Source organism: Trachemys scripta, chromosome 6, assembly GCF_013100865.1.
Source record: "Trachemys scripta elegans isolate TJP31775 chromosome 6, CAS_Tse_1.0, whole genome shotgun sequence".
NCBI lineage: Eukaryota > Metazoa > Chordata > Testudines > Emydidae > Trachemys > Trachemys scripta.
In genome coordinates, this window is record NC_048303.1 from 115,290,408 (window position 1) to 115,314,348 (window position 23,941).

General features: G+C 40.9%; 1 protein-coding gene across 1 annotated transcript in view; it reads left to right on the forward strand.

Annotated features, from left to right (window-relative positions):
- The window catches only part of UGCG (UDP-glucose ceramide glucosyltransferase), a 28,967-nt gene extending 14,868 nt beyond the window's left edge, over nt 1-14,099 (forward strand). Inside the window, exons 2-9 of the mRNA XM_034773694.1 lie at nt 1,682-1,823; nt 3,334-3,436; nt 4,645-4,746; nt 5,559-5,671; nt 8,822-9,000; nt 9,992-10,078; nt 10,586-10,775; nt 13,298-14,099. Of these exons, the coding sequence (XP_034629585.1) occupies nt 1,682-1,823; nt 3,334-3,436; nt 4,645-4,746; nt 5,559-5,671; nt 8,822-9,000; nt 9,992-10,078; nt 10,586-10,775; nt 13,298-13,468 (1,087 nt within the window). The 3' untranslated portion in view covers nt 13,469-14,099. The remainder of the gene's footprint in view (nt 1-1,681; nt 1,824-3,333; nt 3,437-4,644; nt 4,747-5,558; nt 5,672-8,821; nt 9,001-9,991; nt 10,079-10,585; nt 10,776-13,297) is intronic.
- Nucleotides 14,100-23,941: the final 9,842 nt, after the last annotated feature.

The following is a 23,941-nucleotide window of genomic DNA, read 5'->3' on the forward strand; positions in this document are numbered from 1 at the left end:
CGTAATGTAGCCATAGCCATAGTGTCTGAAAGGTAGGTGACCCCCAAGGGCACTAAACCCTATAGTGCAATCCTGTGCCATTTTCTGAAACCATTCTGGGTTTTTTGGATTATTACTATTCTTGGCATAATGTGCTAGTAGATTTCCAGAGGGTCTCATATACACAGCTTTTCAAAGGAATTTGGTCAAGGTAATTGTATACAGTAAAACTCTAAAAACAACAAGGAGTCCAGTGACACCTTAAAGACTAAGATTTATTTGGGCATAAGCTTTCATGGGTAAAAAACCTCACTTCTTCAGAGGCATGGAGTGAAAATTAAAGATACAGGCATAAATATAGGCACATGAAGAGACGGGAGTTGCGTTACAAGTGGAGAAGCACTTGTGAACGCTGGTTCGCCACTTGTATGGTAACTCCCTTCTCTTCATGTGCCTATATTTATACCTGTATCTGTAATTTTCACTCCATGCCTCTGAAGAAGTGTGTTTTTTGTTTTGTTTACCCACGAAAGCTTATGCCCAAATAAATCTTAGTCTTTAAGAGTCACCGGACTTCTCGCTGTTTTTGTGGATACAGACTAACACGCTACCCCTCTGTTACTTGGCAGTAAAACTACAGTATCCTTGTTACCTGATGAAATAAAACTCTACTTAAAGCTTTCCCCCTACCCCACGGTGCTGTTTACTTTCTATATTTTTTGCTCAGCTTGGACAGTGAAGTAAACAAGTCATTTTCACCCTTGTTTGTAATCCATTTCTCTTCCTGATTCTTCTGCTGAAATACTGGTGCTCGCCGCGCTTTAAGGGAAAATGTAGATCTCAAAAATCTTTTTTTCTTAAAATTAAAAGGCTGGGTTGCTGTTCTAACACACTTCTTACTAGAAGACAAACTTGTGGAAAATAGGTTTAGTTCTCCTGTAAAATTTCTGTGCTCATTTTTCATGGTGTTTGTTGCCTTTTTATTTAAAACATTAACTGGTAAGTTACACTATTGCAGCTTTCAGGCTGTGAAATTTAGACATAGTGTCACTATGTAGTTGAAATGTATTTTGATGTAATTATTTCCCCTAGAATATGCCTACCCTTATGAAGTGTGTAGCTTGGTTGCCATGTGTCGTAAAACTTCACAGAAATAGAGTTCAAATTATAACATTTTAACTCCCATTAATAGCTCAGTCTGACATGCTTTGATCCTCATTTCACTCTGTTGCTTTAAAGGGACACTGACTAGATTGTGATAACAATTTTTTTGTTAAAAGAGTTAGAAGTAGTTTCAAGTGCACATCTGCTGTAGAGCCCCTGCTTTTTTAAATTCTTACAGTTGTGTGATCTATTTATATAAATAGCTTTTTTTCCTCTCTTGCTGTGTGAAAGACCCATACAAACAGGGGAAACTGACTACACAGAAGAGCAGAGAAACTGATTAGATAAAATCAAATGCACAAAATAAACTAGTGTCAATATTTTTCAATGTGACTTTTTTCTAAGTTAATATTGTGAACTACTTGGTGTTCAGACTGATTGATTCAAGGGAGGATTGAAACTAACTAAACTAACTAGATCCAAAATGTGAGGTTTGGTGTGTAGTTTACTTGTAAGACCAGAAATACTTTCAAAGATAGCTCGCGTGCGCTCTCTGTATCTATCTATAGATATAGATATATGGTTTTTCTTTTTGCAGACGTCTCCACCTCAACAAGAAAGCAACAGACAAACAACCCTATAGCAAGCTTCCTGGTGTCTCACTTCTAAAGCCATTAAAAGGTGTAGATCCTAACCTCATCAACAACTTAGAGACCTTCTTTGAACTGGATTATCCAAAGGTATGTCTGAGTTCACTTTTTTCAGAAGTTGAATTGGTGGCCTGTGCTAGAGCTATCAGAGTATAATGTGAATTTTGTATTTTACACAATAGATGGAGACAAACAACTTACGTACCACCTTATGTATTTCGTGACATCTGTTTGTTACCTCCCTTGTTCCTGATATCTCAGCTAGAACATCCCTACTCATTATTCTGTCAAACCATCTTATCTTGTGCTAGATTGGGGTGTATTTGTGCTATAGCCTTCTGCAATATAGTTGTATAACTATTTCATGTGAACTAAACTAGCAACAGTTTTGCCAAGTTTATGTACCAAACAGTGTATTTGTAAACATTTACTTTAATACTTGGCCTGACTTTGATTTACAGCCTCTGGTTCAGGACTCAAATCTTGCACCATGCCCAGTGCTTCAGGCTCTCTCTCTACTATGTTCCCTGCTGCTGCTGCTTTCCCCCCCTCCAAGCCCCCCAAATGTGGAGGATGTTTACCCATCATTTTGGTAAAGCATAATGCGTGAACTGAAAATGACCCAGTGGGCTAAACACTCTTTTATGGCCACCTTATGTTGCCACTTTTGTCCCATTTGTTCTTTGGTTTCCCCTTTTTTCATACAACCAATAGACATAACTTCGTTTTTAATTGTTTTTAGTTTTATATAGTGGGCCTGGGAATGTTAGGTTTGGGACTTGAATTGAGAAGTGTAGTCTTAGAGTTGTTCTGAAATACTGGGATAGGCATTATTACATTGTGTTTTACAATGCTATGTATATAAGAAGTAAAACAGAAATTTTGTAGTGACATTACAAAGGAGGCTTTGCCGGGACTCCCAGTGGGCGTAAGAGGCTATCTGAGGATTCCTTTCCAGGATCAGGCCTTCAAACACTTTATTCCGCAAGTACTTGGCAAAGTGCCTTAAGTTCTGCAGGGAAGGGACTAAATACAGCATTGCTCCTGCAAGCTGCAATGTTGGGAACTCAAGTTTTTTGTGAAAGGCAATGTAAACACAATAGCTGGCTTCAGTCTTATTGTAGTAATAATTGAAAGAATATTTGATAACTTGTAGCCTTAAAAAATATCCTTAATATTTTGGGGTTCTTAAAATGTAATTGCAAAATAAATTTGGTTTTCTTCAGAGTGTGTGTGTGTGTGTGTGTGTGTGTAAGAGAGAATCAAACATTTAACTTTTCCTGTACAATAATGATGTTTGATTCCTGCATAAAAATACCTTTCCCGTAACACAAAAGAAAATTCTTTAATGTTTTACAAGTACAAAAATGTTCTCTGGGGCTGACGGCTATATGTTTTTTCAGAAGTACTGATGGTATACTCTAACCACAGCATTCTTCACTGATAATACAGTACTTGTAGCTATTGATGTGTAAAAGCAAATCCTTCAGTTCTGTAACACTGCTTCCTGTGTCAAGTTTTGGTAGAGTTTTGTAGACTGTAACTATTTCCTTATTTTAATAAGTTGTACACCCATTTGCATCAAATCTTGTTTTACTAGTATGAAGTGCTCCTGTGTGTACAAGATCATGATGATCCAGCCATCGACGTTTGTAAAAAGCTCCTTGGCAAATACCCAAATGTTGATGCTAGATTGTTTATAGGTAAGTAATGCAACTGCATGGCACAATTCATGCCTTTATAAATGGATCGTAAAGAAGCTAACAGGAAAAAAATGTTTGGAGTCTTCTAAACTGGGAAACCTGTATTTGTCTGTGGATGCTGGTTCTGTAGTAGGACAGCCTATTCGAAGGAAATGTAAGCTTGTCATTGACATCCTGACGCCAATTAAAAAAACAAACTCCAAGGAGGATAATTTGTGCGAATTAATATTAGCCACTCTCTTCTACTCCAGAATCACTCCTCTCAGCGCTAGGGCTGTGCAGCTTATCAATTACTTCAGCTTTAAGACGGCAAAAAACAATTGTGCATTGGACCTCGATGCCAGTTGGTGAGGCCTGAATACCCAGAAATGATTTTAGAGTGTTACCACGTACCTTCATGATAGTAGGTCTGCTCCTAAGACATTTTCCTACTCTACACACTTGTAGGATGGGCCACCTCCTCTCCTCTATGTGCCTTGTGTTTAAAGGAGGGGAAAGGATCTTTAGTGCTCAGAATCTTTATTGCTCTCCCTGCCTAACTTTGAACAAACTGAATGATGTCTGGTACTCTGCTAGGGACAAAAATGCTGAGGTGGTGGTTATTTTTATTTGTATTACCATAGTGCCTAGGCACCCCAGTCATGGACCTGGACCCCATTGCACTATCTGCTGTACAAACACAGAACAACAAGTTGGTCCCTGCACCAAGGAACTTTTAATTCTATTCTCCCACCCAAACAAACAAACAAACAAAAATCATACCCAAGAGAGTCATTGCCATATATAATATCAGTTGAGTTGGCAAACTCAGGAGAAGGGGACTCTAAGCTCTTAGAATACAGTCTCTGAGTCCCAGCAGATAGCTGTTGTATGTACAGGGCCCTTAGTGTGATCAACAGTAATTTAGTGAGCTTATAATATTGTCTCTTCGATACAAAATTTAATAAAAATGTTCTTTGGAAAAACTACAGTATCTGTTAATGGGATGAATATATGTCACATGTAACATAGGCTTCGACTGTCTTCTTTGTTTGGCTAAGAAGACCAGAATAGATTTTCAGAAGTGAAGGTTAGCATTTACCACTACCACCCTAATTTTGGAGGGGAGGGGTATAGAGTCTGTATTCTATTACATATTTGTAAAATAGCTTCTGGATTTTGGAAACCATGCATGATGTGTATAACTGTTTTTTATTTTTAATTTTAAGGTGGAAAAAAGGTTGGCATCAACCCCAAAATTAACAATTTAATGCCAGGGTATGAAGTTGCCAAGTATGATCTCATATGGATATGTGACAGTGGAATCAGAGGTTGGTGTATGGTGTGATGGTGGTATTTGGAATGTTGTCTTTAAAAATACAGTACTGCCTACTGACTACCTGCTTCTTGGCTGTACCGCTAGACGGTCTGCTTTAATTTGGGATCTTAAATGAGATGGCTTCTGAATTCAATTATATGAAATGTTGTCTGTATTTCAATTTAGTGGATTTTTGTTGATCACTCCAAAGCTAAATTAAGCTGCACCTGTGTGATTAATGCTCCGTGTATAGCTCTGCACAGGCACTAACTGATTGGTGGTTTTGTACACATACGCTCTAAGATGAAATAGGCATGTCTCTTGCTGTAATGTACAAGTTAAAAAAATAAGAGACTTTAATCCTAAGTAATGTCTTTCAGTTAAAGTAGCACATCCAATTTTTAGATTTAGAGGATGTTTGCACTTCTAAAAATGAAACAAGTATTTTGATACTTCTAGTGATTGAGTTACTTGTACTCTAATTTCAGGTCTCAATCATAACTACAGGTATTTCTCCTTTTGCAGAAAATCTAATTTTAAAAAATTGGTGTCAGTTTTTATTGTCCCACTGCTGCCAGTCTGCAAATTGTTAGAAACTTATGCTAGACTGTAAATGTTGACAGCTCCAGTCTTAGTGGAATTTTGTTACACAAAAATATAGTTCACCAAATACGTGACTAACCTTTTCTGCACTTTTAGTAGTAGAATATAAGCTTGAATAGATCTTTATAGAGTGAACTTCACTACTAATAATGAACAAATGGTTTCATAGAACAAATGGCATACAGTGTGTGCATACTAATAATCTGTTTATCATTTACTTAGTAACACCAGACACCCTAACTGATATGGCCAATCAAATGACCGAGAAAGTTGGGTTGGTCCATGGTTTGCCCTATGTAGCAGACAGACAGGGCTTTGCTGCCACTTTAGAACAGGTGAGTGCAATATTACTTTCTTTTGTTGTGGTTTCTTTCCAACAATATGTTTTACCTTTAATGAGCTTTTTATATATACATTTAAAAAAATTTGATAACATTCGCATGCGTATTAAGCTTAGTTTACAGGAAATTGTAACAGTGTTGACAGCCCGTGGTTCACAACTTTAGGATTACAAGATTACAACTTTATAATAAATCTAAAACCTTTATTTATATAAAGTTTGTGAGAACTGACCAGGAAAGTCACTGCTTTCAGCACCATGCCCAATTGATTGAGCTTCCTCTGTGGTTTTGTGGGGTGGGGGAAGCTTTTGAATTCACCTCTGATGTGCTGGCAGGGCAAGTTCTTTGCTGTGAACTAGAAGTGAGACTGTTACTGCCCTTTGTTTAAGCAGCAGTTCTTGTCCATTGGATCCATGTATTACAGAACAAATAGCCCCTCCCTTAATGTCCCAGCAGCCTAGTCACAACTCTGCTGCCAAATGGGCTTTCATGCTGGCCCTGAAGACCCCTCTGCCCACCCGGAGGGGTACTGTGGGTTAAAAATTTTTGGAGAGACTTGTGAGTATTCGCCCTTGGATGAATTTCACCCTTCGTAAATATTTACTTTAATATAATTGTAAGCAGAAATATATACGCCACCTCTTCTGAAGAACCATCCCTAGGGTAAAAACATTTAGTTTAGTTGTGAACAAAGGAACCGTAATGGCTTAAGGTAAGACATGGGTGCAGTCTGTGTGTGATCTGATAGTAAACACTTTATTTCTAGTAATTTTTTTGTAAAACCACTAATGGGCCACTTATAGGAACTGTGATGATGTGCATGTTTTATTCCTGAAGACCATACTTCATTTAGAGTGGTTGGAAATTTATGATGTAAATAAAAAGGATCAAATTAAAATGCTGTAGTTTGAATAAACAAAACTTTAAAATCTCAGGAAATCCAAAGTGAAGTTTCCATTAAAAAAAAAAAAACACCACCAAAACAACTGAATTTTTTGCCTTGCCAAAGCACATCCTTTAGCTATTCACTAGATAACCCTTCACGACCAATCACCAGGCTTCCTTTACGCTTCCAATACTGAACCATCACATCCCCCCCAAAGCACCACATAACTGAGAGATACCTCTATGTAGTCCAGAAACGCTGCCCTCAATTCTCCATCACATAGTGCAGTGGTCTCCAAAGTGGGGTGCGTGCACCCCAGGGGGTGTGCAAGAGGATCCTTGGGGGTGCCCGGCAGTTCGGGCGGGATACTGATAGGGGTGCGCGATCAAAAAAGTTTGGAGACCACTGACATAGTGAAAGGAGTAGTCCTATGACTCAGTCCACTTTTCACACTATATATAGACAGGGATATCTAACTTTTCCTTACCCTCCTAATACAATATTACTAGTGATACTGTGCCATCGAGATAAACAAAGATCTAACTTACCTTGTGTATGCTACTCTTCTAAAATCTGAATTTGTACTCAGCAACTTTGCTTATTTTTAAATTTACAGCCAGGACCCTATTAAGTGCATTATTGCTAGGGAATGGGTACCAAACTCCAAATGTCCAGATTCTCAAACATTTCTGCTTGCTTTTACAGAATTCCAGTGAACAGTTCTTTAGGGTAGATTTCCAGCCTTAGTGCTATCTGATAACACGCTTTGATTTCGTAACTTCCACAACTTAGTGTTTTGGTTTTGAAGAACTATACTTGCAATGTTAATATTTTGTCAAGTAACTTTAATGATGCCATTTTTTTACATTGTAATTGATGCTGGCAGTTGGTAGAGCAAAGTTCAGTTTACCAACTGATACTTAATTGCTTAATCTCTCTGACGTGCTATTGATAAGTTTAGCAGAACTCTATTTTTTTTTTTTTTATAATTTCAACAGATAATATACATGTTTATTTTTAAGCATTTTCTATTTTTATTGATTTTGAATTTTCAGTTATGGGAATTTTTTGTGGGGATCACACAATAATTACTTAATGACAGACATTGAGATGCAAAAAATTAAAGCTTTATAACCGTTTAAGCAGAAATGGTCAACGTCATATGTCAAAATCTACAGCATAAATACCCTTAAATCAAACACTAAGTTCGCAAGCAGCATTTTTTCTTACTTGCCTATCTGTAAATTTCAATTATTATTGACAGAAATATTTTTTGTTGGTTTGTGCGTGTACAGTGAATTGACATTTACCACCTAAAAATCTAATCCTTTAACTGTTTGCTGTGTGTGTATGTGTGTGCGCCTGCCTGCAAATGAGCACAAATGGTGGATAGGGCTGGTGACATGAGCTCTGCTGGATTCTTCATAGGCCCTTGGAAGTTCTTCAAAGCTGATTATGATGTTTATAGGTGAAACCTCAGCTTAATATTTTTATAATAAATAACTCCAAAATTCTCCATCTACCCTCATTAAAATCAATACTGTACACCATTCTGATTTGAGGACTCGTGGGACCACAGTTTTATTTTACTCTAGATCAAGTTGTTTTTGAGACAGTTCATCAAAATTGCTGTGTTTTGTGTTCTGCACCGGTGTTATAGATTCAAATGGATAGTTGCAGAATTCTAGAGGGGGTAATATGTTCTGGTCTCCTGTGTCATAAAACCTTGTTTATCTAAGTCTGAGTTCTTGGACTATGTACTCATAATAGGGCAGTGAAACACAATAAATACTTTAAGTGGGAATGAGACAATGTAAAGCAGTAAGAATTCATAACAAATATTAATACATTAACAAGTAAACCGCATTGTGCCTAATACAAGATGGGCGATTTGATATTTGCATTTTTAAAGTGAAAAACTTTTGAAACAAAGCTGCTTTCTTCAGTTTAGGACAAGAAGTGAACGTGTCGTTTTTGATTCTTTCTATGCTATTCTGTACTGTGCAGGCAGAGGCGTTTCAAAGCAAATAGATAGCACAATACAAAAACTGTAGCTGCTTGAAAGGTTTCTGCCAAGTTTCTTTTAGTGAAGTCAGCCACCTCTAGCTAGCCATTATCTTGTCAAAATCTTTTAGAGAAATAAATCTGATAGTAAAGATGCCATAAGTGAAGTAGAAAGTCATTTGACTAGAAAAATAATTTGCACAAATTGCCTGCATAGTTTTAAAGCCCGATTTATTACTATTCTCTTTTTGTAGGTCTATTTTGGCACTTCACATCCCAGATCATATATTTCTGCCAATGTAACTGGCTTCAAATGTGTAACAGGAATGTCTTGCCTGATGAGAAAGGATGTATTAGACCAAGCTGGAGGACTGATAGCTTTTGCACAGTACATTGCTGAAGATTACTTTATGGCCAAAGCAATAGCTGACCGGTAAGATAACTTCCAGTGAGTCTTCTTTAGACAATATTCAGTTTACAGTGTGTTCTATACTTACATTCTTTGTTTTTGTAAGATAAAACTAATGCCTCTTGGTTAAGTATTTGATTTGAGGCACATTCACTGTGTATGTTTAAAACTATGGTAGGTGTTCCCATGTAGTGCATAAGTAGCAGCATAAGCCCCCCACCCTTCTGTCCCCTGTGCACGAAATGTCCTCTCTGAATTAATCTGTAGGGCTTCTACCCTCTACTCCTGCAAGTACCTCCTGAAGAGCACCTTCTTCTGGGACCTCTGCAAGGAGGTAGCAAACAGGTGATGGCCAGGTTGTGCAGCATTGGGGATATATGATTGTATTGTTTTTTTTTAAAAAAAAAAAGGTCTTTCAGTTGATTTGGAACCCCCAAGCTATGCACACGCTAACCTATGGAATCATGGAAACTTATTTTCATTACCGTGCTCATCCCTTTTCTCCTCCTGTTAGTCACGTTCTTTGCATCTTGTTTCAAATAAGAGTGCAAGCTCTTTTGTGGCAAGGTACGGGCCTACCTGTGTGTTAGTGCCGTGTCAGCCCCAAGGAGCTTGTGACTGACTGGGGTTTCTAGATACTGCCACAGTGCAAATAACTAAGAACAATGGTGGAAATGTGTGTCCATCTATCCTATATGAATAGATCCTTTGAGAAGTAATTAAACTTGCATCTCAATTTCAGAAGTCTACAAGGGATCATTTTTTCTGTGAACATGGCACAAACATAATCTGTGTTGTTGCTGTTGGCTCAGGTTTTCTGAAGTAGTAATATGTGACTCCTTTTTCAATTACCAGTCTCTCTTGCGTGTGGAAAGAGAAATTATTGCTTATATTCAGCATGATAGTTTAACCATTTTATTACAGCATATATGGCAATGATAACATGTCCTTCAACACTTGAGTTGTTCTTTACGTATGTTATTTGGAGTTACTTATGACTTGCATTCATTTTCAGAGGTTGGAAATTTGCAATGGCCACACAAGTTGCAATGCAAAACTCTGGTTCATATTCCATTTCACAGTTTCAATCCAGAATGATCAGGTAAAAATTCTAACTATATAGATTTTTCTCCTGTCTTTCTCTGTCATTGCCTCCAATCAGTTCACAATTATAAGGTATAATGCACTTTTCCGAACTAACCATTTGACCTAGTAGCCCAAATAGAACTGCTAAAGTATCAGTTTACATTCTGATGCAGCTTTCATGCGGGAGAGCTTTCTAATGTATTATTGAGAGAGAAATAAACACTGAAGAGCTTTTAATAGAACAAATATAAAAATGTAAGCAAGCATTTTTCTAAATACTTCAGTATACTCCAGTAGAGATGTTTTGGACTTTGTGTGCAATAACCATATAACAGATATTGTTTATGCCAATATTTGCTGGAGTGGGTATTAAGCAAAAGATTAGAGGAGGGTTTTATTGAAAAGAAACGTAAAGCACAACTTACTGAGGGAAAGGGGAGGAAATGAAAACAGAATTTTCACTATGTATTATGCAGCAAAGTTTGTCTGGTATTAAAAATAGACTTTATATTTTTAATTTTAGGTGGGCCAAGCTGAGAATTAACATGCTCCCTGCTACGATAATTTGTGAGCCAATCTCTGAATGTTTTGTTGCCAGTTTAATTATTGGATGGGCCGCTCATCATGTTTTCAGATGGGATATAATGGTATTTTTCATGTGTCACTGTTTGGCATGGTTTATATTTGACTACATTCAACTAAGGGGTGTCCAGGTATGTAGTTGGAGTCCATATTGACCTGTGTCTTATACTGAAAGGTATTGCTAATGCCATTATTACAGTTAAAACTGACTTCACTTGAGAATCTTGTATAAAGCACCATCCTGGGAGATAGGCTAGAATTTGGCCTCATGCATTTTCTGCTATCTTACATTCATGCAACCCCAGTTTAAATGGGAGTGTAAGGCAGGACAGAATTTGGCTTTCTGTTCTAGTTTTGTTCTTTGTAAATACTGCCTCTCTCTGCAAACTTAGGGAATTTTGAAATATGATACTTGAAAGACCAGCATCTTCTCTAGATGTTTGCTTATGAGCACCTTCCCTTTTCCCTTCAAGATATTATACACTCAAATGCCTAGGGAGGGAAAAGGTATGAACTACTCATGGCCTAAAACCTAGCTTCATCCTGGTGATGCACGAGGAGATTGGTGTTTGTTTTTAATCTGCTTTAGCTGCAAAGCCTGTGGGTATGTCTATGAGGTGAGCTGTGGTGATGATTCTTAGCTTGAGGAGACACTAGCTCTGATTGAGCTAGCACACTAAAAATAGAGTGTAGCTGCCGTGGCATGAGCCGGGGGAAGGACTAGCTACCCAGAGTACAATCCTGTCTGAGGCCATAGGCATGAAATTAGGATGGCTAGCCCCTGCCACCTCTTGCTCGGCCATGGCTGCACTCTATTTTAGCATGCTAGTTTGATCAGATCTAGTGTGGTTATGTCTCCTTGAGCTGAGAATCACGCCCTTAGCTCTAAGTGTAGGCATATCCTGTGACTTAAGAAAGCTGAGCTGTTTATACATTCACCCTAACTTGAAAATGGTACAGAAAAAAATATAAAATCAGCAGTAAAAATGCAGTGAGGGGACTTATTACTGGGGGGGAGGGAGCGGCAAGAGGACTTCAACAGAATTTCAAATGTGGGAAACCACTGCATGGATCATAGTGTTCTAGTCTCAAGATGGCACTGCAGGAATCTTTCAAATTGATCCCTTCTTTCTGCACCACCACCACTCTCCCTCCCTCTTTTATCTTAAAAAAAAAAAAAAAAAAAAAATCTTAGAATTGACTAGCATTGAAATCTTACATTTGGTCTTGTGCCTGGCGTCCTTCTTGCCAGCACCCTTAGTGGTGTGAAATTGATTCAAAATCAGTTTCATTTTACTACTGGAGGCAAAGAAACAGCACCACTGCTTCAGAGCACAGGCAGAATTGGAGTCCTGGACATTTTTACCTTTCTTCAGCTTGCCATCTGACCTTTGTTCTGGTGATTCTGGTCCAAATCCTCAGGAGCATTTCACCCTCCTTGGACACACTATCAGTGTACTATAGCCCAGGGAGGAACATCTGGTATAAGGATGATCCTGCAGTGGCATATGGCTGACTTAGGGGCTCATTCTGTACACACCTTCTTTGCTGTCGCTGTAGTGGGGAAGGAAGAGGTAGAACCACATGCCCCATTGCATTTCATAGACCTTCATAGGCCTTGGTTCCATGTGGCCCTTATAGGCTGATATGACTTAAAAACATCTCTCTGGCTGCTCTCACACAGCACCTGGTGGAATGCATGCACCACAAGCAAGGCTAGCATTGGGTAATGCCAGTGGGAGCTTCGTGCCAGTTTTGCACTCCCCTCTCCCTCTCCACATCTTATGTGCTTTTCATTTGGAATGAAATACACCCCTGTGCAGAGGGACCACACAGGACCTGTGCACTATTTACATCTTCCTTAAGCCCTGTTCTGCAAGCTTAAATGGTACATAGGTCTTGTGCCATGCTCTCTGTATAGGGTGGATTTCACTCTTTGGGAGTACCCAAGCATCTGGCCCACTAAGTACTATTTTAGTGTGTGTGAGATGCTTTTCCAACTCATCTCTGTTGCCTAAAATGGAATGTCTATTTGAAGGTCTGGTCTCTTTTATAGTCTTCATTTGAAGAGACAGTTAACTAATGAGAAACTTGAGCCATTCTCCTTTTTCCCCCATCTCCTCCTTCTGTACACAAGTGATTTCTCAAACCCTGCTAGTGATCATGCCATGATCCTACCATTTAATGTGTAGTATTCATCACGGCAGGTGAATAGTTAACTTTGTTTGAGAAGTACAACAATTTTCAGACAGTGTATGTGAAAATAATATAAGCTTTCTTTTGACCAAGAGTACTTTTGAAATTGTATCTTGTTGTTGGTGTGTTTCTAAGTGTCTGATCCATCTCCCAGTAAAGTTAATTAACTTCATTGGGTGTTGAATCAGGCCCCAAAGCATTCCAGTGTGGCTGAAACACAGTACAGTATTGAAAATATTTACTAAATGGGTTGCTTTGAAATTGGGCAGGCTACAGTATGTTGGCAAAATGGATGCCTTTGTATATTTTGAGGATAATTGCTTAACCTAACACAATTTAATTGATAAAAGACTGTACACATATGATAATACACTTCTCTTTAAACAAGATGTGCCCATAAAATAAATATTTAATTTAGTAGTTGCATTAAATATTAATGTCTGTGTTTCATTCCCAGGGTGGTGCTCCGTGTTTTTCAAAACTTGATTATGCAGTAGCTTGGTTCATCAGAGAATCCATGACAATATACATTTTCCTATCTGCCTTATGGGACCCCACTATTAGTTGGAGGACAGGACGCTACAGATTACGCTGTGGAGGCACTGCAGAGGAAATCCTTGATGTATAGCCCCAGCTTTGTGACTGTATTTCAAAAAAGAAAAAAAAGGAGAAAAAAAGTATTATAAATTATGTTTATATAAATGCTTTTAAAAAAATCTACCTTCAATAGTTTTATTACTTGTATGTTTTGGTATTTGTTCTTTAATTTATTTTTGCATGGCACTTGCATCTGTGAAAAAATACATCTGTAGTTTTGGCCAAATGGTACCTTCTTTTTTATGTATAAAAGGAAATCAAGAGAATTGGTCCCAGGATCCATTTTCTTTATGAATGTTCTGCAGTAAACTCTAAAGACAGTATCCTTCAGTACAGGAAAAGCTTCTTGCTCTGTGGTACGCTATCTTAGTAAATTGAGAGGTAAAATGGCCTTTGTCCATTGGATTGCAGCAGATTGGAGAGTAACATCACTACAGAAGTACAACAAGCTTCTGCAGCATTTGAAAGATGGAGCTAGTAGCGGAACACTAGGAGAGAAGTCCTTAGATGCTTTATGCCTACCTCTTGTAGTTGCTGCAGAGCAAATATAAACTAATAGATAACTAGGCCTTGCAAAAAACAAAAGCTGGAGTCTTGTATTTATATGTATATATTAAAACTTTTTTTTTTGTCTCATTGCAATGAACCAAAAGTGGACTGAGTTTGGGGTGGGTGGGTGGAATTATTAGTTAGCCATGTGTTGAGGGCATCTTTTGGCCAACTCTGATTGGTTCTGTCTTGAACCATTGTTATCACTGTGCTGTAATTAGCCTAGCTAATCCCCTTCATCATTCCTGTCCTCTTTAAGGAGTTTTTTGTTTCTGTGGGTGAATGTTTTGATAATTGTGTGTGTTGGGGGGGGGGGGGGGAAGCATTTCAAAAACATTTCACACATGAGCTATTTTCTTACACAATGTCTTATTGTTAATAAGAATGTAATTTCATGATGCAGGTATTTAATATCTTTTTTTAAGTGAGCAGATAATATACCTATACTAGTCATGAATAAATATTAAATTGCAGTAGATATTGTGAGTATATTAACGGGCAGGATGAATTTGCTGTTACTGATTACATTGTAACCTTAATTTAACTAAGTCTACACTCTTGGCTTTTTGTCTTCTACTTTTAGTCTAGTCTTTAAATTGGATTTTTTTGTATTCCAATGGTATGATTAAGGACTAGATTATAACCAAGTTGTAAATGCATGCTGTATTCTTTCCCTCTCGGCTCCTATGAGCTTATTTTCCACCCCCATTGTGAGATTGTTCTTAACTTGTGGTGAACTGGACTTGTTTAGGTTTTTTTGTTTAAATATTTAAAAACAAAAATTTAAAACCGTACAAAGCAAAATTGGAGAGGGACATTGCATAAGCCTTATGGTTTTTTATAACTGTATACTGCTTCTTCTTGAGAATGGGATGAATGTCTGCTGCTAAATGCAGGGCTAGCCTTGTCACTATGGCAGCTTTAAATGCTAATTTATACGCCACTCCTGTGTCAAAGCATAATGTGTAGCATATTAGCAATAATTATATGTATTTATAAAAAATGGACAATTTTTCACCTTACTGAGCCAATCCATTACTTGTCTATCTGATATACACACGTGTGTTTGTGTGTGTGTGTACATATTCTGAGGCAAAGTGCTTCACCCAGCTTCATATTCTTTTGCCTTATGACATCACTGAATTTGTTTTTGAAGGGCATTTTTTCTACATGAAAACAAAGGCTTTTTGATGCATGTTCCATTCTTTACATGTGAATCGGGGAGAAACTCTTCCTGAGGAAAGGTGCACGCTGAAAACCAGTCTAGTTGTGACCCACTGAAAGGTTGCTTTTTTTTAATCACTACTATACAGATGAATTTTGCTGACAATGTGTATATTTTATTTGTTTCATGAAGTTTGGTTGACGCCATTCATTGCACTGCTAAAGTGAAGCCGAGCTTGTTACTTAGTTTTACGCTGTTCTCCATGTGGGCAGTGTAAAAGAAAAACCAAAAAGGCTGAACAGACTTCATTTTTTTAAAAGTTTGTAGGTATGACGAATAACTGTTTTGATGTGCTTTTTGCATTGGTGGAGCCTTCATCACTTAAAAAGAAAATGACGCTTCATTTAAGCAAACAGCTTGATTTCTTGTATTGTTAGAAAGTTGAGTTGATGAAATGGAAACCAATACTTTTGAGTACTGCAGAGGGCACTGCAACAGAACTGCATAAAAGTTATGGTTAAATATGGTTAGTTTTAAAAGTCTTGATCAACAGATGTCTAGAATCTACCATGTTTATTATTTAAAATCATTGTCTTGTTTTTGTTTAAAAAAATAAATTTTGAATAAATCAAATGTTTGGAATATAAATGTGTTTTTACTTTATTCAACTGAACTAATGTTGCCTTAAAAACACACACACACACACACACACACCTTGTGTTAATTACCAGTAGTTGTCTTGCTGTAAAATAAAAATATAACTTTAATTCATAGCATTTCTATGGTGCTATTCTCTGTAGTAACTGAATCCAGATTACTACAACAAATATGATCCAGTTACATTTTGGTAAATGTGCACAGCAGATCATTTCTAGAAATCTGTCCATACTACAACTTTGAACTACTTTAAAGAACTCCACACGGCTTCTTAAAAAAAGAACAAAATTTACGAAGTGTATTCTGAACCCTGCTAAGGAGTTTCTTCTGAACACATTTCAACCTAACAGGTCATTTGTGGAAGGTTTGCTGCAGAAATATGTTAGTTTTCTTACAAGCAACTCAATTCTACAAACATGGTGTGAAAAAGGTACAGGGTTGCAAAGTGTGTACTTCCCAACCAGAAAGTAAACAGATTTAGTATGATCATGCATTAAAATAAGCAAGCGTGCAATTATAAAATTAAATGTTGACTTCACAGATACGCACCTGTGGTTTTGTGCTATTGGACATTTGAAGTTTACATGCCTATGGGGTCTGTTTATGATAGCACATTTAATTAAAGTGCTCGTTTATTTGAACGTGATCATTTAATAAACTTCTTAAAACATCATTGTCTTCCTATAGTTATGGGGATTTAGGGCAAAGGTCACAAGTTATGGGACTGAATGATACCCATCATTTGTCCCATAAGGCCATGTGGACGTCTGTACTGGTTCCTGGAGTGGTTTTGGGAATAGTTCTCCTATTTTCATATATGTATTGAACTTGCTATAGTCTGATTACTGTATTGTACCAAGGTGGGTATCATCCCCATAGAACATGTGGAAATCGAAGCAGAAATGGCTCCTCCCGCTGTCCCCCCCATTACTACTTTAACACATAGGTATGTCCACTCTGCCGTTGGGAGTGAGCCTTCTTTCCCAGGGAGGCAGAGTTGTGTTGGTGGGGCGGGCACTAGCGTAATAAAAATAGCTGTGAACGTTGTGGCATGGCAGAGGCTCAGGATAGCCACCCAAGCTCAGAGTTGGGGGTAGGGTAGGCTTGAACTAGACGCTATCCCAAGCGTCTGCTGGTGCACACGGCTATTTCAGTGAGCGCAAGACCGGTTAGCAAAACTCTGTCTGCCAGGGCTGGGAGGCTCACTTTCAGCTGCAGGGTAGACATAACTGTATAACAATGGCTCTTCTCTTTGGCAGGAGTGGAGGGAATTATTCACAGATCGAATAATGGGAACATTTTGCAGGGAACTTTTTGCAAAAAAAAAAAAGTGTCCCTTATTTTTAAATATATATTTTCTTTTTAATTTTCAATCAAGCCTATTCAGTCCCTTCAGGGGCATTCATCACCTCACAGGATCAGACCTTGGAAGTAAGGAGGTAAAGTATTTCCTTCATTTCAGAAGTGGAAGGAATACCCACGCATCCGCTACTGTATTGCAGCACATAGATAAAAGTAGCGATATTACCCTTTTAAGCCAGTTTGTTTGGAAACACCTACCTCTGACAGTTTAATACTGTTAAGAGCTTTTAAAGGATTCAGCCAGCCCATCACAACCCGGAGATGACTAGATTTAGCACTGGTGTGAATACTGCAATGATGCCTGCAAAATACACGTTACCACAATTAAGGGTTGGTTTCCTGGTCTTGGGAAATTGCATCTTATGAGAAGATGATACAGATTGTCAGCCTCATGACCACAGGGTAAAGTGTCACAATATGGGGGAAAAGCTTCCTGGAAATTACAACCACCTCCTATATTGTGTGCTCATTGTAACGCAAATCCTTTCAGCTGCTCAAAGATCCAGTAAACAGGCTTTGCACATGGGAAGAGGATGTGACTGTGAAAGAGACAGACAGACTTTGTCCCCACCCCACTTCCCTCCAGGCTCATGAACAGTTTTGGAGCTTCTCCCTGGCCATTACTGCAACCCAGGGGTGCTGGAACTAGGGATGTGGCAGAACCCCCAGCTTGCAGTGGTTTCCATCAAACGCAGGGTTTATAGTTTTGTTCAATGGCTTTCTACACCCCCACTATAAAAATTGTTCCAATGCTGCAGTCCCTGGACAACAGCACCCTCTATGGCCACTGTAAGTTGCCTTAGAGATTGGCTACTTTCCACTAGCGTCCTTATGTCTGTGGAGAAGCAACAATGGGAGCCTTGCCAGTGATCCACAAGGAGTACGGGTAGGCATAACAGCAGCCACCAGGGCCATTAACTATTGGTAGTTTGGAGCTTTGACTTGTGTCATGTGACTGGGGCCAGAAGGAAATGAAGACCAGTTTTTTACTAGCACTTCCTATGTTTAACAGCTTTATTAGGTGGTGGTGGAAGAAAACTGAATCACTGGGAAAGTGGAGCAAATGAATCTGCCTGAATCTCTCTGTCTGGCAGTGATCCTAGCAGAGAACTGCAGGAGGTGGCTACTTCCAAATTTTCCTGGAAGTAAGTAGTACTGAAAAACCACCAAGGACAGAATCATCCACATTCAATGACATCCTGAGCCAAGCCGGAATTTTAGTCAAGAATACCACGTTTTCTTAAAAACCCAGCTGCCAGATGAGAGCATTGACCATCATATTATAGAGTTGCTCCATGAGAACAGTTGAGGCGGTTGTATTTAGACTTCAGACTGCAAGAGTGTTTTCCACAGTGATGCAATGAAAAATGCGGTCAGGTCTGATGTGATACAGAAGTTTCAAAATTCTGCACATTCAAATGCCCTTCTAGAAGATATATCTTTAAGCAACTTCCTTATGAGACTGTCTCAAATCTGGAATATCCTGTCCCAGGTGAAAAGCTGAACCCAGATCAAAATTTTGCAAATACTCTCTATCTTTGTCTGCTGTGCATAGCTCTGATTCTGTTTTCTATGTGTCTCTTTCCCTGGAAGAAGACTGCCCATCTGTCTCTGAAGTGTCCCTAGTCTCTTTTTGCCAGAAGCTGGGAATGGGCAACGGGATGGATCACTTGATGATTGCCTGTTCTGCTCATTCTCTCTGAAGCACCTGGCATTTGCCATTGTCGGAAGACAGGATACTGGGCTGGATGGACCATTAGTCTGACCCAATATAGCTGTTCTTATTTTTGTAGTAAACTACCATCCACTTAACAGCTTAAAACCAGCTCATAAGGTGGTGTGATCAGCATAGCTCCTTTGAAGTCAATAGCGCTATCATGCTTTGAAGATTTGGCCCTTAGATTTGTAAGCAGTCTGCAAAGCAGGGATAGAACTCAGATCCTTTGGCTCCAAAAAACACAGGATCCAACCACTTGAGTTAAAAGACGCTCACTTTTAGGTATGCCAGTAGTAAGGCTTATAGTAACACTGACATCCTATAACAGTAGATAATAACTGTACATGTTTATTCCCACACACACCATTACAAGTTGCATCAGGGACTAGAGGTGTTTAGGAATCTATTCTGCCCTGCACAGTGGAATTTAGCTACCTATTCTACTTTCAGTTTCCATAAATCTGGGCCGCAACTCATCCTGAGCACAGCAAAAAATTGAAGAATTTGACCCTGATTGCATTCATTCAAGTACCTGTATCTGTTTGAGGTTGTTTCCTCTGCTCAAGTTGCATCAGTGAACACAAATATGACCTCAAGCAATGGAATATTTTCTACCTGCAGTGAATTACCCGCATTACTCTGTTAAACATAAAATGGTCTAGCACATCTGCTAGCTGCCCCGAGTACAACTTTCTCCCTCTTCCCCTCCCACCCCCCGGTCCCACAGGCATGTAATCAGAGTAGCTAGTCCATGCTGCCACTCACCACTGCCGTGGTTACCTTACTATTTGTTGTGTGTTAGCTCAATGAGAGCTAGCACAAGTATGATGACAAGCTCGGAATCACACCCCAGCTCCAAGTGTAGCCACCATGTGACTTAACTTCTCCCTTTCCCCATGTGGCTAACCCTTGCCTACCTCACAAGGATGTGGTAAGGATTTAATAGTTACAACATGAAGACTTCAGGATATAAATCTCTTCCTCTTAAAAACCCCACACTGGGAAATAACATAATAATGGTGGGAAAGAAGAACAAACTTACACATGGAACAACTCCAACAAGTGCTCTTCACTTCTGTATAACTCTGTACTTCTGCCTCAGAAGAACACAGCTTAGCAGGCCCATTTTCTAGGGCTGTCAAGCAATTAAAAAAATTAATTGTGATTAATCACGCTGTTAATAATAGAATACCATTTATTTAAATATTTTTGGATGTTTTCTACTTTTTCAAATGTATTGTTTTCAATTACAACACAGAATACGAAGTGTACAGTGCTCACTTTATTACAAATATTTGCACTGTAAAAAACAAGAAATAATATTTTTCAATTCACCTAATACGAGTACAGTAGTGCAAACTCTATCATGGAAGTTGAACTTACAAATATAGAATTGTGTACAAAAAATAACTGCATTCAAAAATAAAACTATGTAAAACCTACAAAAAACTCAGTCCTACTTCAGCCAGTCGCTCAGACAAACAAGTTTGGTTACAATTTGCAGGAGATAATGCTGCCCACTTTTTGTTTACAATGTCACCTGAAAGTGAGAACGCGTTCTCATGGCACTTTTGTAGCTGGCATTGCAAGGTATTTACGTGCCAGATATGCTAAACATCCGTACGTGCCTTCATGCTTCATCCACTATTCCAGAGGACATGCTTCCATGCTGATGATGCTCATTAAAAAATAATGTGTTAATTAAATTTGTGACTGAGCTCCTTGGGGGAGAATTGTATGTCTCTTGTTCTGTTTTACTTGCATTCTGACATATATTTCATGTTATAGCAGTCTCGGATGATGACCCAGCACATGTTCATTTTAAGAACACTTTCACAGCAGATTTGACAAAACGCAAATAAGGTACCAATGTGAGATTTCTAAAAATAGCTACAGCACTCGACCCAAGGTTTAAGAATCTGAAGTGCGGTCCAAAATCTGAGGGGGACGAGGTGTGGAGCATGCTTTCAGAAGCCTTAAAAGAGCAACACTCCGATGCGGAAATTACAGAACCCGAACCACCAAAAAAGAAAATCAACCTTCTGCTGGTGGCATCTGACTCAGATGATGAAAATGAACATGCATCAGTCCACTCTGCTTTGGGTTGTTATTGAGCAGAACCCATCATCATAATGGACGCATGTCTCTGGAATAGTGGTCGAAGCATTAAGGGACATATGAATCTTTAGCAGATCCGGCATGTAAATATCTTGCGACGCCAGCTACAACAGTGCCATGCAAACGCCTGTTCTCACTTTCAGTTGACATTGTAAATGAGAACCAGGCAGCAGTATCGCCTGTAAATGTAAACAAACTTGTTTGTCTTAGCGATTGGCTGAACAAGAAGTAGGACTGAGTGGACTTGTAGGCTCTAAAGTTTTACATTGTTTTGTTTTTGAGTGCAGATATGTAACAAAAAATTCTTCTTCGAGCGATTGCTCGTGTATTCCACAATGTGTGTGCATGCTCGCCACAAGCACCGGTGCCGGAAGTTTTTCCCTTAGCAGTACCCATAATGGGGGAGCCCCGCTGCGACCCCTGGAGTGGTGCCAGTATATTGCGCCATAAAGGGGGCTGCGCGCTCCCCCCACCCTCAGTTCCTTCTTGCCGCCAGTGAAGGTAGTCGGAACTTGTGCTCCAGCTTTGCTGCAGCGTCTTCCTTAGTAGTACGATCTTTGACTGTTACTAGTTTCTCCAGTTAGTAGCCTGGCTCGGGGCATGCCCCGAGCCCCAGGCTTCAAGTTGTGTGACTCCTGTCGCAATTCCATGCCCAGAAGCGATCCACACGCCAAGTGTCTTCGCTGTCTGGGCGAGACTCACATAAGTGAGTGCTGTAAAATCTGTAAGTCCTTCAAGCCCCGGACTAAACGCGAACGTGAGATCCGACTCCGGGCTCTGCTTATGGAGTCGGCTCTGGCACCGGCGCTGACCCGACCCGGCGCCGGACACCGCGTCCTCGGTGCGGAGCGAAGTCCCATCCACCAGTCGGCACTGCTCCCCTGCCAAGAAGCAAGGCAAGACCCAGCGGTGCCAAGACAAGGACAGGGGTGAGGCCGGACCCAAGTTGGGCAGTCCACGATCACCCTCAGGACCCAGTCCTCCGACTCGCGTGGAGTGGAGTAGTCCGGCCCCATCAGCACGTGCCTCCCAGACAATGAGGATTCTGTCAACACTGGAGGCAGCTCAGGCAGTGCATGACATCCTCGTCATGCCGGTACTGAGCGGGCCACCTGAGTTGGAGCCCCAGTCCTGAGGGAAGCCGCTGCTGGGCGCCCACCAGCCCTCATCGGCCAGGTCGGAGGCTGAGGTCCCTGCTCGCTCCGTGGGGCCTTCCCGTAGCCCGCGTCAGGTCTCCACTCCGTTGTTGGGGTCGCCTGGGAGTGAGTCGCCGGAGTCTTCCTTGGTCCACAGGGGCCGCAGGCACCGGGACAGAAAGTGTTGACGCTCCTTGTCCAGCCAGAGTGATAGCGCCATCGCGACGCCATCGACACCACCAATCATACACATCGCGCACCATGCTCGGAATGCATCCTGACAGTCACCGGCACCAATGTGTCGTCGCCGACGGAAGTCCAGAGATAGCACCTCCGACGTTCACGTCTCATCGTCAAGGTCTAAATCCCGGGGCTGGACCCAACATAGACGGGAGCAATTGAGCCGCTTCTATGGCACCGTGCGATCCTCGGTCTCTTCAGCCTCGGCTCCCAGCCGTCCTTCCCCAGGCTGCACCGTCCCTCAGGAACGTGTAACCCTGATTGGGCCTCAGCCGGCGCAATGGCAAGGTTCACCATGGCAAGGACAGTGGTGCCAGTGGGCACCGTGGCCCCAGGCGGCCGCACAGCCGAGGCCCCACTCCGTCGCTGGGGCATCCCAAGCACCCCCGGCGTCCCGGCTCAGCACCGAGAGGAGTCCTTGGTCGCCGAACCACCAGCACTGCACCACATGATGTCCCGGTTCCTAAAAGGGCTGGATCAGGCCTTCACTTACACTAGACCCCCGGTCCAGCTCTGGGATCTGAACCTAGTGTTCTCCTGCCTCACAGGGCCTCCATTTGAGCCCTTGACCACGTGTTCTTGGTCCCACTTGTCATGGAAAGTGGTGTTCCTGGTGGCTATCACCTCAGCCCGCCGGGTCTCGGAGCTTAGGGCCCTGACCTCCGAGCCCCCGTATACTGTCTTCCATAGGGATAAGGTCCAGCTCCGCCTGCCTGCCGAAGATAGTCTCGGCTTTTCACATGGATCAGGACATCTTCCTCCCAGTCCTCTGTCCTAAGCCCCATTCCTCCAATGTGGAATGATGCCTGCACATGCTAGATGTGTGTAGAGTGCTGGCTTTTTACTTAGACTGGACCAGGCCGTTCCGTAAATCCCCTCAGCTTTTCATTGCTTCGGCCGAGTGCATGAGGGGGTGATCAGTCTCTACCCAGCAGATCTCCCGCTGGATCACCTTGTGCATTCGCACCTGTTACCACCTGGCAGGGGTTCCCCCGCCTCCTATAGTGAAGGCTCATTCGACGAGAGCTCAGGCCTCGTCTGCGGCCTACGTAGCTCATGTCCCTGTTCAGGACATCTGCAGGGCTGCTACATGGTCCTCTGTCCATACCTTTTAATCACACTATGCGATCGTCTCCCAAACGCGAGATGACGCCGGGTTTGGTAGGGCAGTGCCCTGCCCAGGTAACCCTTAAACTCCTACCCGCCTCCATCAGGTATAGTTTGGAGTCACCTATAATGGAATGCACATGATCAATCATTCGAAGAAGAAAGGACAGTTACCTGTTCTGTAACTGGTGTTCTTCGAGATGTGTTGCTCAGGTGTATTCCACATCCCGCCCTCCTTCCCCTCTGTCGGAGTTGTCTGGCAAGAAGGAACTAAGGGTAGGGGGAGGGTGCAGCCCCCTTTATGGCGTGATATGCAGGCGCCACTCCAGGGGTCGCAGCGGGGCTCCCCCACTACGGGTACTGCTTAGGAAAAAACTTCCGGCACCGGTGCACATGGCGAGCACGCACACCTACTGTGGAATACACCTGAGCAACACATCTCGAAGAACGCCA